A 14,538-nucleotide genomic window follows, 5' to 3' on the forward strand; every position below is an offset into this window, starting at 1 on the left:
TGCCCATGGACGCCCATCTTCTCCCAGAAGTAATGATGTTTAAAATGTCCCCTTAAACAATATTCAAAGATAATGAAATGTGCAGGCATATTTCATTTTGGGTGTCATGTGTGAACGTGTGCCGAATTGAGTGGCAGTAATCTTGTTTTGCACAAATTTTCAAGATAAAAACAAAGATCCTAACATTCTCTGAAAATGCACTTTGGGGATTTTCAAGTGGGCCCTGATTCCCCCTAAAACATGGTTGAGAACTACTACAAAGTTTGTAATTTAGGGCTTTGAGATTGAGTGTTTTTCTACGATGTTCCATCATGTGGTATTTTAATGTAGCTACTGTATAGGCAGCAGGACCAGTGTGTGTGTGGGAGGGGGGCATTATGACAGTAATGAAGCGTACCGGTCACACAAAACACAGCACAACTGCACTACCTTCCATTGGTCTGTAGATGGCAGTAGTTGACAGGTATAAAATAATCATAGCAAAGTAGTAAGAACCACATGCCCACCACTTGGAGCGAGCGCTCTAGCAGGGAGCATCTATATACACCAGCCGATGTGTCTTCTAACACAACATTGATTGATTGAAATATATATTAACAGTTTACAGAATTACAGTACATTTCAAGCCCAAACTCAATACAAAAGACTTAACTGTGAGTGGACGGCCCAATTAAGCATTACACTTGTTTACAAGAGGGTCCACCATTTTCAATTCATCAAAGAAGACAAACAACTTCTTATTGTACATTTTATTTATTCTGTTTTTTTCTGCTCCTTCCATGACCATGTCCATGTCCACTGAAAGAGTGTCTCTCGGAAATAGTTCAGGTTAGTGACTGACGGTGGTGAACACAGGTGATGGTCACGGAAGGGACACCATGTCACGTCACCCACCCAATTATAACATCAGTATTGCAATAAAATAAAAATACTAATACTTTTCAAATCAATTTTATTAAAGTGTCAAATCACAACAAGTTGTCTCAAGACACTTTACATGTAGAGCAGAGATCCCACCCTGAGCAAGCAATTTTGCGACAGTGGTTAACGGAAAAACGTCCTAACTGGAAGAAACGCCAAGCAGACCCAGACTCTAGGGTGGACAGCCATCTGCCTCGACCGTGTCGTGTAATTCAATACTACGACTATGTCTAGGCTTGGTTTTGACAGTGGCCTTGTGGCCAATTCAAGGAGGAGCGCAGTATCGGCCGGCAAACAGGATGCTCATGGAGGGGTTGTGTCGGATGAAGAAGAGGAAGGGGTGGTCAGCCACGAAAGGGGTCATCTCACTACTATCACTGCCAATTCTTTTGGAAGCAGCGCCCGGAGCCTTTGTTCCCCCTTCGTTCACCTCTACGACAGCCTTGTGAACCACCTTGGAAAGCCCCAGGTCTTTGGCTGGAGACATGCCTGGAGAAGACAAGAGAGAGGGCAAGCAAGATAAGATGAAAAACACATTGGTTGAGGTAAATTTATTTATGCTAAACCTGACAAGTGTCAGGCAAACAATACATTTCATTACGTCTCTCACGTAATGAAATGAGCGAGACATGTTCTGGAATCATAATTTTATGGCCTATTCAATAGAGCGTCGCAGTCCTGCCCCCTTTCATGACGACGCCAGGCCCAGAAAATGAATCCCAATGCAATTTTCCCATAGACATTTCACAAAGTATATATTTAAAGACCTTTTAAGCGTCGTACGAAGCCAACTTGAGTGGTGACAAATCATGACAACAAACACAATATTTTGGACCAAACCGATAATTACAAAGAAGAAAAACAACAAAAAAAGTGTTGTAACCTTCTGTTTTTTTCTACTTCCATTTGTTTGGCCCAAAACATTGTGTTTATTGTCATGATTTGTCACGACAAGAGTTGGCTTTATTCCACTCTTTTTTTTTTTTTTTAAGATATTTTTTTGCGGCTTACGCCTTTTATTGATTTTTTTTAAGGGACAGATAGTAGGCTGACAGGAAACGGGAGAGAGATGGGGGGATGACATGCGGTAAAGGCCGTGTCGGGTTCGGGAGTCGAACCTGCGGCACACCGCGACTGGATCACCAGTCCGGTGCCCAGACCGTTACGCTACGGCCTGGGCCAGGCTTTATTCCACTCTTTATTCCAACTCGTAGCGACTGGCAAGACTAAAAACAAACGGGGGGACCAAAAAAACCAAAGCGACGCCGAAAAAGCCGGAAAGCACAAACTGGAATTAGATTTTAAAAACCGTATCACACAGCGATTTAGAAACACAGGCCAGGCTTTCCTCCGAGGTGGAAAGCCTGGTGACGCGAGGTTAGCACGTACCAGAGAAGTCGCTCTTTGTGGCATCAAAGGCGTCCACCATGCCCATCTTGGTCAGGACCTCCGTCATGTCGTACGTCTGTTCAATCTTGAACTGAGGCAGGCCCAGTTGAACCTTCACCTCACTATGCCCGCGTGGATTGGTCCAGTTCACAAAGTTTTTATATGTCAGCGCCTTTTCCAGCTGGGGATATAATGGTTACATTAGCAGATATAAGAGAGGAGCGAGAGAACTGACCTACTACTATTTGAGACAATATACATTATGTAGTGGGTCATAATGTGGGTGTATGAGATTTTTCTCTATCACTCTATCAATAAAATTCACCCGAACACCTGCCTGTAGAAAAAAAACAGGGATGTGGGCAGGGCAACAAACCTACCTAACTACCTTCTATGATGTCACTGAGCATCATGAACCTACTGAAAGACCCACCCACCTCAGACATCAGTAACATTATGAAAATTACAAAAATATAATCGTAACCAAATGGACCCTAATTAGATCTTTAACTCTTGAGAGTGTAAAATGAAACCATTAGGACCCATATTTTACACTCTCGAGATATTATTGTTAAACATCTGCAATACATAATTTGCAAGAAGTCTACACAATTGCAGAATGTAGAAGAATTGTTATTTTGACAACATTTGCCTGTTATCTGTGGTGGTACCAACGTCAATTACGACAACTAAATATTCTACGTTTTGGGTCCGAGAATCTAATCAAATGGTGGTCCGTGGCTCAAATAAATAATGGGCCTTGATATGAAAAGGGTTGAAAACCACTGTTCTACGGTTAAACCCATTTAGACCTGTTGCAACCTGTTGTTTCAACCCGGTTGCTACCTCTGTGTCTCATTAGTTGTTGCTATATGTAGCAACATAATTATTTGTTTGAATGTTTGTATATGAATTTGAAGGTTTTCAAAAACCGTAGTTCAGGTTTTAGAAGGTGATCTTAGAATTGGCCTCATGCAGGTCTAAATGAAGCTGTCCTCACAAGTGTAATATAAGCGTGTGTGCGTGCGTGCGTGCGTGTGTGTGGGGGCCGCGTGCGTGGGCATGTGCATGCTTGAGTGTGTCCTACCTTCTCCAGGCCTGTCGTATTGTCCTCCGGTATCTCAACAGGCAGAAAAATTATCATGCTCATGTATCTCCCTGTGTAAGGCAGCTCAAGTACCTGATAAAAAAAAGTCAAAAACACAGTGGGGCGTAACAATTTAGATAGAAATGAACAAATCTGTCACAAGTTTTTCCATAAAAAACAAAAGACGTTACTTGCAGGCCTATGCCTAGAAACGCCCATGCAAGACATCTTCAATAATTTCTCTGTTGATTAAGAAACGTAGTCTCTCTCTTCTCAAAGTTGCTCTTTCTTTGCTCTATTCTTTATGAAAGACAGGTTTGTCAGATTTTGTGATGTTACTCTATATATGGGCAGAATCCGCTTTGTTTATGTGCTAAACGGGTGACTTTGAAAGTTGTTTCAAACTTTCACAGTGAAACGTAAGTCAACGAGGAGAATATTGTTTAATATCAATTTGTAATCAACAGAGAAAGTACTGAAGATATTATACCCCAATATTTGGAGTTGGCAAGGTAACTATACACAAATCTCTAAGTGTAATTTTGCTTTAACACAAACAAAGAATAACTGATTGATTACCTGACAGTTCATATCAGGGATTAAGTTAAGGGGGAATTTAGCGTTCTTGTACATCATCTTCACCGGTTTGGTTTCAGTCTGTCGACAAGGTAAAAAACAACACACATTCAGCCATGACTACAGTATGGCATTCACATTCACCAATTCAATCCTGAGTATCACTGATGTTACCTGATTGATTCTGAACTCAGCGTCAACAGTGCTGCCCTCCTTGAACGGCTTGTCCCAAGTGCCTTTGAAGTAGATGGCATTGACCAGCAACAGTCTGGTCGTCTCATCCACCACACCTGCAGCCAGCAACTCCTTGATTTGAGCTAAAACAACACATACAGGACAAAACAACATATGATATGGACTCAAGCTACACTAGCGGTTGGGGCTGCTAATTGATTGAGAAAAGACTTCATGATTATTTTCTTTTTGTCAAAGTTACCGTATAGCTGAAAATCATCAGGAAAATGTTTCTGTATGTGTTTTGTATTGTGTATGTACTGTATGTGTGCGTGTTTGTTTGTTTGTTTGCGTGCGTGTGTACCTTGTGTCTGTTTCTCCACCCAGCGGTTGATGTCGACCCTGGCCGCCTCTGCCTTGTTCTTGAAGTCCACAGACTGCGAGTTCGCATTGTATTTCTTGATGGCACCTATGAACTCCTGGGAAACACCAACACAACAGCTCAGCTACATGACATTCACAATGAACTGAGTGAAAAGTTAAAACCTACATTTATAAATCATCCGTGTCAAATTAACCCAGAGAGTAAAATGTTTACTTTCTCAGAGCAAGAATGGATGAATTAACACAGTGTTACTGTGTATAATATTAACCAGTAAGACGCCCTGAGGGCGAGAAGCGACATATGGCATGGGGAGAGAGTATGTTTTGCACTCCGTCCGTGTGTGTGTGTGTATCAGTCCGTCTGTGTACAGCTAATCTCTGGCACTGTTAACCCGGTCGATGCCAAATTTTGCACACACACTCCCTGGATGCCAACGATGCCCCAAATTTTCCAGAACGGCCTGTTATAGCGCCACCAGGAGGCCAACTTTTGAAATACACATTTCTTTATATTACTCCTCCAGATTCTGTCCAAAAATCCCGCAAATCATTACACATTATCTCTATAGTATATTTCATATATCCTAATTGGCCAACATTGGCTTGGGGTCTCTAGATTATATATAACTCTATGCCCCTACCGCATCAAACTGGTAGGAGTGGTCTCCATAGAGCCGGTTTGCCACACTGAGGGTGAAAGACGGTCCCGTCTTGTTCAGGTCACTCATGAGCTTGGAAAAGTCTGCATGGACGTCACCCTTGATGTTCTGGAGGCACAGCGACTGTGGATGATCAAAGCACACAACGTTAGACCATCTGTCCAGAAAATAATGATTCATCAATTTAAATAGTGGTTTGAATACTTTTGAAAGAAAGGAAGAAAGAAAGAAAGGTTTAATTCACATCAATTAAAGTGTTGGTTCTATAGAAAAATGCATTTGAGAATGGAATTAATAAAGATACTGTACTGTACTGTATGTGTTTGTGGTTATGAGGTCAAAGTTAACAGACGGACTAACTGATAAAACATACAGGCGGTAAGTGGACTGATTAGTTTATCACATCCAGTACACACTATAGGACTTTGTATCTGTAACTGTTGGCAGTTCACTAGTAACTAAAAAGGGCAGGAACAGTGTTCCCAAACAAAGTATCCAATCTCAAAGTCAATAAAACTTGACATTTGTTTTTAAATCATCTTGTGACCGTATATAACTCACAAGTTAAATGTGCCCGCATGACAGTGACAATTATCTGTTCTGTCTGAACCGTCAGTCTCTTTGAAAGTCAGAAAGCCCTCCCGTGCGGTCTTATCAGTGGATGGGCGACGGGCAGTGCCCACACACACCCGTCTGGCACGATTAGGATAGGAAACAAGGGCGTGACTCGACACTGACTCGCATTTCACTCACATATTGTACTCTACAATGTAGTATTTTGGCTCAATGTCCATGACAAGCCCGAGAATTGTGAAAGTGAAAGTAGATCCCATTTGCCGGGAGCTATTTGCCGGGAGCTGGCGTGCACACTAGCAAGTAAGCCAATCATCATGACAAAATGAAATGTGCGTGCATGCGTGTGCGACTGTGCGTGAATATGCATGCGCCCACCTGTGCCATCTGCGCGGCGGTGTCTCCGCGGGCTCCCAGCAGCACCATGGCCAGGGCAGAGGAGACGCTGACGGGAGAGTAGAGGACGTTGCCCGTGCCGTTGTCATTCTCCGCCAGCAGTCTTAACAGAGACAGAGAGAAGGTGGTGCAGGCAGCTGCCACGGGGTGGGAGGATGACATGGTGATCTGCTGCTGCTGCTGTGAAGAAAAAGAAACAGACACAACCTTAAGACCCAGACCAGATTCTATCAAATCAATGCCTTCTAAATACTTACTTTTTTATTTATTTTATCCCACGATTTTGCAACCGACTTTTTCACCAAGTGTCAATTATATAATGTAATCCTGGTGCTACACTTCTTCTGCCAATCTGGAGGGGAAGCGGACTGACCTCATGCTTCCTTCTATGCATGAGGAGTCCAAGCTGCTTCTTTTCACCTGACAGGGGGGGTTTCCCCAGCCGGACGTAGTGCGTGGAAGGAACACGTTATTCCGACCAGTTCCTTTCCCCTCCATCAGGCGCTCCGGGGGGGGGAAGTAGTTTAGAGACCATGATTACTGCATGTTATTTGTGAGGGTACCTACACGGGGTACTGACATTTTTCTGAAAAAAAACGTATGTTTCTATATCAGTAGTTTTTCATACGCTCTCATGTCAAGGACCCCCAGAATTTGAAAGAATATTATATATTCAAAGATTTGCACACGTTTTCACAATTAAAAAATATATATCTACCAGCTTGTAGCACAGCACTCTGTGCTGCGCTATGAGCTTGTAGATCTGCTATTTTTCTGTATGAGCTTTAGATCTGCTATCTTTCAATAGCTGAAGTATAAAATGGTCAGTGGTTAAAAGCTGTACTAAAAGCACAATATTTACATAGTAGTTAATTTACCCTGCGTAGGCTATATACACAATCAATCTTGACAAACTGCAATTCATTCACTGTAAATTAAATCTTTACATTATTAAACTGTCATTCCTGTACCATGTGTATAATTAATTATGCACAATCGTTAGGCTACACAGTTGCATACAGCTGCATGGCTTTTGGAGGTCATAGACGTGGGCAGCAGGAGAAACTCTTATAATTCATTCCTGGTTAGAAGTTTTGTTCAGCGAATTATGCCCTTTTTAGATACCTATACGTACTAAAATTTGCATTTTAGGCATTTCTGAGGAGCTCATTCCCCAATTTACAGAGAGAGCTCAAGGAGGTGCAATGAAAATGTTGGCAAACGGGGGGTATAGTGGTCAAAGAAAAACAAATAAACAAACCTGACTAAATCTGTACCTGAAGTCCAGGTGGTTTAGCGGATCTAGCGATTTAATGATGAATTTGATTAGGATTATTAAATAAACACGTCACCATGTGGCAATTCACCTTGTGTACAATCATGACAAAATGAAACAAAACACTATTTCTATGAACTTTCTGTGTAATATGCTGTAAATGGATGAGGTGTTTGAAGTGTAACTTACCAGTGTGATGACCAACGTCCTAATGAACAACTCTACACATCAAAAATACATGAAGTCATGATGACGTTAGACCCAAGACGACACAGCCTGATTACAAATTGCAGTTCTAGGCCCGCCCTGCCTACCTCCGATTGGCTTGTGCAACCATCTAGGACTAGGCCCTGCACGGTAAAGGGGCCCCCCTGGGTTAGTTTTAATGTTATTAGTGCCACATTGCTCAACGATGCACATTTTAGATAAACTCTAATAAACACCATGCTAGTGGGTGACATTGACAGTTCACTCACTGGCATTAAGAGTGGCACCATACCATACCATACCATGGTACCACTTTACTGCACACAAAGTGGAAAAGTGTATTTTTGGCAACTTTTAAAATAGTCCGGCAGCAGACAGGCTTCTTTTGTTTAAAGTGGGAGATTTGTCTTTTTTTATTGGCCTAAAATATTGTCGTAGTGTACATTCATGAATCCACTTGCTGACCGGCTGTCGGTATTGAGCAATTTGTTTTATAGGGGTTTATAAGTGATCCTACCATTAACATCCTATATAAGGCAAGATTTTCACATTTTCATTATGCTTTATAGGCCTATAGCACGTGACATGTCAAACTAGGGGGTTTTCATGATTCTGAATCCACTCCAAGCATTCGTTTTGCACAAAAAACACCCCTTGGCTAAAAACGGCCATAGCCACCGTTTTTAGCCCAAGCTGTTTTTTTTAGTACAAAACTAATGCTTGGAATGGATTCATAATTATGAAAACCCCCATAGTTTGACATGACACATGCTACTTAGAGCATAATTAAATTTTGACATTTTTGCCTTATATGATGTTAATGGTAGGATCACAGATACTGTATAAACCCCTATAAAACAATTTGCTCAATACAGACGGCCGGTCAGCAAGTGGATTCATGAATGTTATATAGACAATATTTTAGGCCAATAAAAGACTATATACCAAATTTCCCACCCCACAAGCCCGGCTGCCGGACTAAAAGAAAACTTAAAAGTGATGATGGCCCTGAGTTAGGAAAATTTTGGACCAATCTGGAAAATAAATGCTTACAAATAGCTTTCTTCACAAAATAAAAGGTGTCTACTATCACCTCTGAATTTGTTCAAACCCAACTCCCACTCCCTTGGGAAACTTTGTGACAGCTGCTGAAAGCAGGCAAAAATCTTTCTACTATTCTAGCTGCATTTTACTGTGGGAGGGTTGGGGAAAATTGAGAACAGGGGGCATCTATCAAACAATTCAAGGCATGTACAGTATGTTGGGACAGGAATCAGGATTATAGGCTGATTCGTGGGTACACGTGTTTTGGTCTGGATTTCTCCTTTAAAACACGTCTTGCAAGAAAAGAGACGACAGTGCTTTACAACAAAAAGCAACTATTAGGGCATTTGAACACTTGATGCATGTCAGTCACAATGTGGGACAGGGTCTCAATTTGTGGGACGTCTGAAACGTCTTGGAAATGACAGAGGGACTATCCCACGCAAAGGGGGACATCTGGTCACACTATGGTGAGTCTCTGGAGTCTGACTGACTTGAAACTGGGAATGATGACTGATTGAGTCAGTCAGTGTATTGTGTGACAAACAATACACACCCTTGCCTTTCTTACGCAAATCCACTAAATTGTATGCACTATGCAAGACAAAGGACGCACCTGCCACCTCGTATTGGCCATTGGATGGATCAGTGTCCTGTCAGCCCTCGTGGAACTGGATAGCGCCTATAGGGGCATCAGGATGTCATCCTCACTCAGCAGGCCCAAGCAGCAGCAGGACGTTTCTTCCGGAGGCTGAGCTGTCTATAAGTGTAAAACTTGACCGTTAAAAACAAAAACAAATGTGAAAGATTTTGCCTATAATGTCATACGATGGTTTTCAGATGTGCCATCACCTTAGCCCCGCTTGGAACCACCATCAGCTGTTGTTCTCCTGTCCCCCGTCTGTTTAATGCTTTTTGCTTTACACAATGGTTTTCAACCAGTGGTCCTTGAGGGGGTTCCAGGTGGTCCCTAATAGATCTTTAACTCTAGAGTGTAAAATGAAAACAAATGGCCCGTGCGGGTACAATTCTTCTAGTAGAAGAATTGTAGAAGACTTCTACACAATTAGAGAATGTAGAAGAATTGTTATTTTGATCACCGTTTGCCCGTTATCTCACCTAATGGTACCAACATCAATACAGCATGGAATTGTGGACAAAATCCTATCCAACGATAAACAAACATATTCTCAACACCTTGGTAAATGCCGTCAGGTGCAGCCAGGTAATGTATAGCCTGGCATGGCCAGACTAACATCACAGTGTAAATATTGGTCTGGAATGTCTGTGTGGAACCTGCATTTCTAAGAAAAGAATAGTTGAGTGTTTGTAGATCTTGTATTCCGTTAATGTATATAGTAATGTGGAAGAATTACTCTTATAGTTAGCCGTGTGGCGAGTTAACTAATGACCACTTACTTAATTAGAGGATGGTTTGCCCTACTTAAGAGCAGGATTGCTGCAGTTCAGTCTCACTTGAGGCTAGGTAAGAGACAACAGGTGAGAACTGCCAGCCAGGGAAAAGCCTGTACCAGTTCCTGCTTGTCTCTTGATTGTATATAGGTTTTCCCCGTGTTTGTTTTGTTTTATTGGAATGTTGTTTTGGCCAGTATTATTTATTTTTTGTATTTTGTCACTGGCTAGCACTGCACTGCACACAAGGTAAATAAAAAGTACTTGTGGACCTGTCTACTCCCTGGAGCCTCCGGCCAACGGCCAGCATTATCACAGAATCATAGGAGAGAGCGCGATGGGAGAGAGTCTCTCTGAGAGACCCATGACCCAGCTTGGCTTCACAGTAGAAGAGGAGACAAAAGCTATTTGATCATTTTTTATGACCCTCCGTGACTTTAAGGCCCAGGCCACACTACTCTGGATCTTTTGCAAAACGGATACGACTGAGATATCTATGTCCACACACACAAACGCAGAAACGCATTGAACACAGGATAAAATAGCATAGCCAGAATTCTTCAGATTACTTACCGGGAATCAATTGTTGATGACACCCAAATACCAAAAGAAAGTTTGTGTTCAATTATATCAAATCAGAGATTACAGGTTTAGACTACTAATTCAATACACCTTTGACAATTAAAACAGTTTGATTGCAATCAAATATCTATTTAAATATGACATACAAGGAGTGTTTTATAAATGCCCATGCCTGTTATTGAATATAAACACAACTAGCCGAACATTTTGGTATAGAAATGTGAACACTTTCCTTTATATTAACAGTATTTATTTTCTTTTAACATTTGATGCAAATTTTTTGATTTCATTCAGAAGCAATCAGGACTGCTTCATCCAAGCTGAAAAGATGAAATGTTGACAATGTGACGGACAAGCCAAAAGTCGTGCTTGTAAATACAGTTGACAGACAGCCATGAAACGAGACACTGTCAGGGTGGAAACCTTGTATGTCCAAAACCCTTCCTTTTTTTAAATTAAAGTTAAAATAGTGAAAATAGGGTTGACAATGTGTCGCGTTGTGAGTTTGTAGATGTGCTATTTTCACTGTGTTTGTGTGACTCTTGTATGATGATCAGGGCAGTGGTTCCCAGTGGACCCCAGGGGTCCTTGAGGGAGTTCCAGGTGGTCCCCCAGCTAAATGATAATTATGAACCAAATTGAACCAAAATGTAAAATTTACATTGATTTTACAATATAAATTGGGGGTCCAAGAGATAGAAATGCCATTAAATGGGGGTCCGTAGCCGCCCTAATGCATGTCAAACTGGGGGTCCTTGAAATTAAACAGGGTGAGAATCACTGCTAGAGCCGTAAAAATCATCCTCTTATGGGGGTCCCTGGCATATCTTTACTAATAGGGCTGATTAGTGTCAATTTGGGGGTCCTTGACATGAAAAGGTTTGGGAACCACTGAAGTAGGGCATTCATTATTAAAACTGAGACAGTTGAAATATGGAGATGAAAGGTTTCTACCCGACAGCAACGAAATAAAAGATCCCTTCTTAAATAATCCACTTCAGAAACAGGAGCAACGGACAAGTATTTAAATCAATATTGGTAATATCAGCACAATATTTAGATACAATTTAATCCATGAAGTGAAAACTAACGTACCTGTAACGCAAATTAAAATGAATAATATCTTGGTGTAAATACATGACTGGAAGGACATTATTGTAAAAAAAAAAAGAAGTAAAGACACCTCTTTCTTTTGGCACAATGAGTTTCAAGCTTGAGGACAGAATCAGGCCATGGCAGATCATTAAGGAAAGGACATGCACATGCATGCTGCATGGACTGCAACAAAGTGGATGATTTAGATTTGCCCAAAATGTGTCTCGAAAAAACGGAAAACGAGCTTCTTTCTAATAAACTACATAATATAACGCTATAATTTGTCTACCAAAAATAGGGATTCATAACCAACCGTCTGCGATGTGACTGGACAAATTAAATTATGGCAAAAACATATATAGGAATATACGAAGAGGGGAGACCCATTGTCCATTCTGTCCTCAGCTGTATTAACCACTTGAACCCCAGGATCCCTATTCGGGGGGGCAGGGAGGGGACGACGTTCCGCCAAAAATAGCAGATCTACAAGGTAATTGGTGCACCTGAGCGGCTGTGGCTCAGGAGGTAGAGCAGGTCGTCCAATGATCCGTGGGTCGTCCAAGGTTTGAATCCCGGCTCCTCCGGTCCACATGTCGAAGTGTCCTTGGGCAAGACACTGAACCCTACATTGCCTCCAATGAGTCGGTCGGCGTCGACTGTTTGCCGCTTCACCTCCCAATGTATGAATGAATGAACCATTGTAAAGCGCTTTGAAAAGCGATATAAAAATGCAATTCATTATTATCTATATAGCGCGGCGCCTTTATTCAAAGCGCTTCACAACGTTTCATTACATTCACACCATCCACACACTGGCTTATCGGGAGCTCTCGGGGATCAATACGTTGTCGTTTCCTCAAGAATACTTAGACAATACTGGGGCACCACCACGCGTAGGTGCTGTGTGAGCTTGTAGATCGGCTATTTGTAGAGATTTGGTGTTGGTATTGGAGAAAAATAAAATACAAAATGCGTACCAAGTACAGTCGCTACAAAGCTCTGTTTTACTATGCATAGAGGGATTAAGTGGTTACGTCTTGACTGACTTAAATGCATATTATCATCAATGCAGTCTACCTGTGGTCCTGAATATTCCTGGAATATAAAAAAAGAATAAAAGGAGATGCCAGCGTTAGAAGGAAAACCAAAACATTCAAGTATGCGTTAACGTGAAATACTAGTGTAAACAAAAATGGCTACCGGCTGTACGTCACTACTGGAGTGGGGTTAATAGAATCAGTGCTATTACAAACCGGATATTGCTATAGTTGTGTGGTGAGAACGTGTCGTACAGTAGCATTGTTTTTTTTAGTCCAGGGCTGCGACGCCCTCACGGTGTACCATACTGCACGTCACGTCAGGTTCTCAACATCAGGTCCGCGGACCGCCAGGGGGTCCACATAACATGGACACCTCTGTGTGTCTCTTGTTTTACTCTGAGAGCGAACCAAGGGAAACAACACTCAGAGTGAAAAGTATTTTACAGCGAAGATCGGGTTCCCAGAGATGAAGACTTGCATGGGGTGGTGGGGGCTCCGTGGTCTAGTAATGCGTTATCGCAGTGGTTCCCAAAGTGGGGTCCGGGGACCCCTAGGGGTCCTTGAGAGAGTTCCAGGGGGTCCCCGGCTAAATGATAATTAGGAACCAAATGGACCCTTATGGGTCTGTAAATCTGAGAGTGTACAAATGGAACTCTGAGAATGTACTAACGGGTCTATTTGGATCCATTCGTACACCGAGTTAAGATAACATTGATTTTTCCTTATAAATGGGGGTCCCAGAGAAATTCCATTAAATGGGGTCTGTAGCCTAATTCAGGTCACACTGGAAATAAAAAATGGTTTTAAGAGTCACTGCTAGAGCCGTACAAATCTCTTATGGGGACCCCTGGCATATCTTTTCAAACGGGGCTCCGTGGGCTAATTAGTGTCAATTTTGGGGGTTCTTGACATGAAAAGTTTTGGGAACCACTGCATTCTCAAACTGGGGGGGGGTCTGGGGGCGAGAACCACCACCGCTGGTTGCAGACGATTCCGCTAAGGCGCTCCGTCTGGGATCCACAGGACCTTGTTCTGCTCCTGTTCCACGATGGTCAGGATCTGAGTGCAAATGTAGGACAGACTGCCTCCTTGTACGACACCTGAAAAACAACAGCACGGGGGGAGTGTTCCATTCAAAATGGTGTTCCATTCAAATGGTGGTGCAGTTATAGGTAAAGAATGTCACATTGGCCCTTTCACATTAGCGTATTATAGCGCCACCAGGAGGCCACAACCTGACACGACCTGGTGGAGGAGACCTGTGCACCCGGCACCCCGAGGGGAACTTTTTCTAGTTAGATATCTTGAATGCAAAGTTGATAATGCCATGACTCACCTGTGAAGAACTTGCTGTAGTCCTGCTCTGTTTTCTGTGCAGTCTCAAACTGCTCCTTGGAATGTTTCTGAGAGACTTTATCCCGCAGGTAAAGAGGATCCTTCTGCTCTCTGAGAAGGGAAACAAGATCACAAACCATATCAAATACTGTAACCTGAAGACAATGGCACTGGATAGACACTGTAAGACATTGTTTCCCACTTTTTGGACTTGAGAACTATACTTTTAGAATGACCAGCTCAACAAGATCTAGCATTGTGGGTTTGCCTACTATAGAAGCCGTGAAGTGAGCCGACAGGCCGTTCTTGATGTCAATCACCAGTTCCTTTCCCCTCCATCAGGATTACTGCATGTTTTTTGTGAGGGTACAGTACCTACCCTAGTAG

At 42.3% G+C, this 14,538-nt stretch overlaps 2 protein-coding genes across 4 annotated transcripts in view; both read right to left on the bottom strand.

The window, feature by feature from the left end:
* Positions 1–935: 935 nt before the first annotated feature.
* On the bottom strand, positions 936–7,716 carry LOC310874261 (leukocyte elastase inhibitor-like). The gene is made up of 9 exons (XM_083786991.1): positions 7,625–7,716; positions 6,142–6,339; positions 5,173–5,313; positions 4,512–4,626; positions 4,148–4,290; positions 3,977–4,054; positions 3,398–3,490; positions 2,311–2,491; positions 936–1,410 (listed from the first exon to the last, which is right to left on the bottom strand). Exons 2-9 carry the CDS (start codon positions 6,319–6,321, stop codon positions 1,187–1,189), a joined length of 1,155 nt encoding a protein of 384 aa, XP_083643117.1. The 5' UTR covers positions 6,322–6,339; positions 7,625–7,716; the 3' UTR covers positions 936–1,186.
* Positions 7,717–10,744: 3,028 nt separating this feature from the next.
* Positions 10,745–14,538, bottom strand: part of LOC310875080 (disks large homolog 5-like) — a 48,291-nt gene continuing 44,497 nt past the window's right edge. For all 3 annotated transcript variants that reach the window (XM_083788132.1, XM_083788133.1, XM_083788131.1), the window contains 2 exons: positions 14,153–14,262; positions 10,745–13,916 (listed from right to left, as the gene is read on the bottom strand). In XM_083788132.1, coding sequence (XP_083644258.1) covers positions 13,813–13,916; positions 14,153–14,262 — 214 coding nt within the window. In that variant the 3' untranslated portion in view covers positions 10,745–13,812. The remainder of the gene's footprint in view (positions 13,917–14,152; positions 14,263–14,538) is intronic.

This window comes from Protomyctophum parallelum (genome assembly GCF_964188405.1).
Source record: "Protomyctophum parallelum genome assembly, chromosome: 17".
NCBI lineage: Eukaryota > Metazoa > Chordata > Actinopteri > Myctophiformes > Myctophidae > Protomyctophum > Protomyctophum parallelum.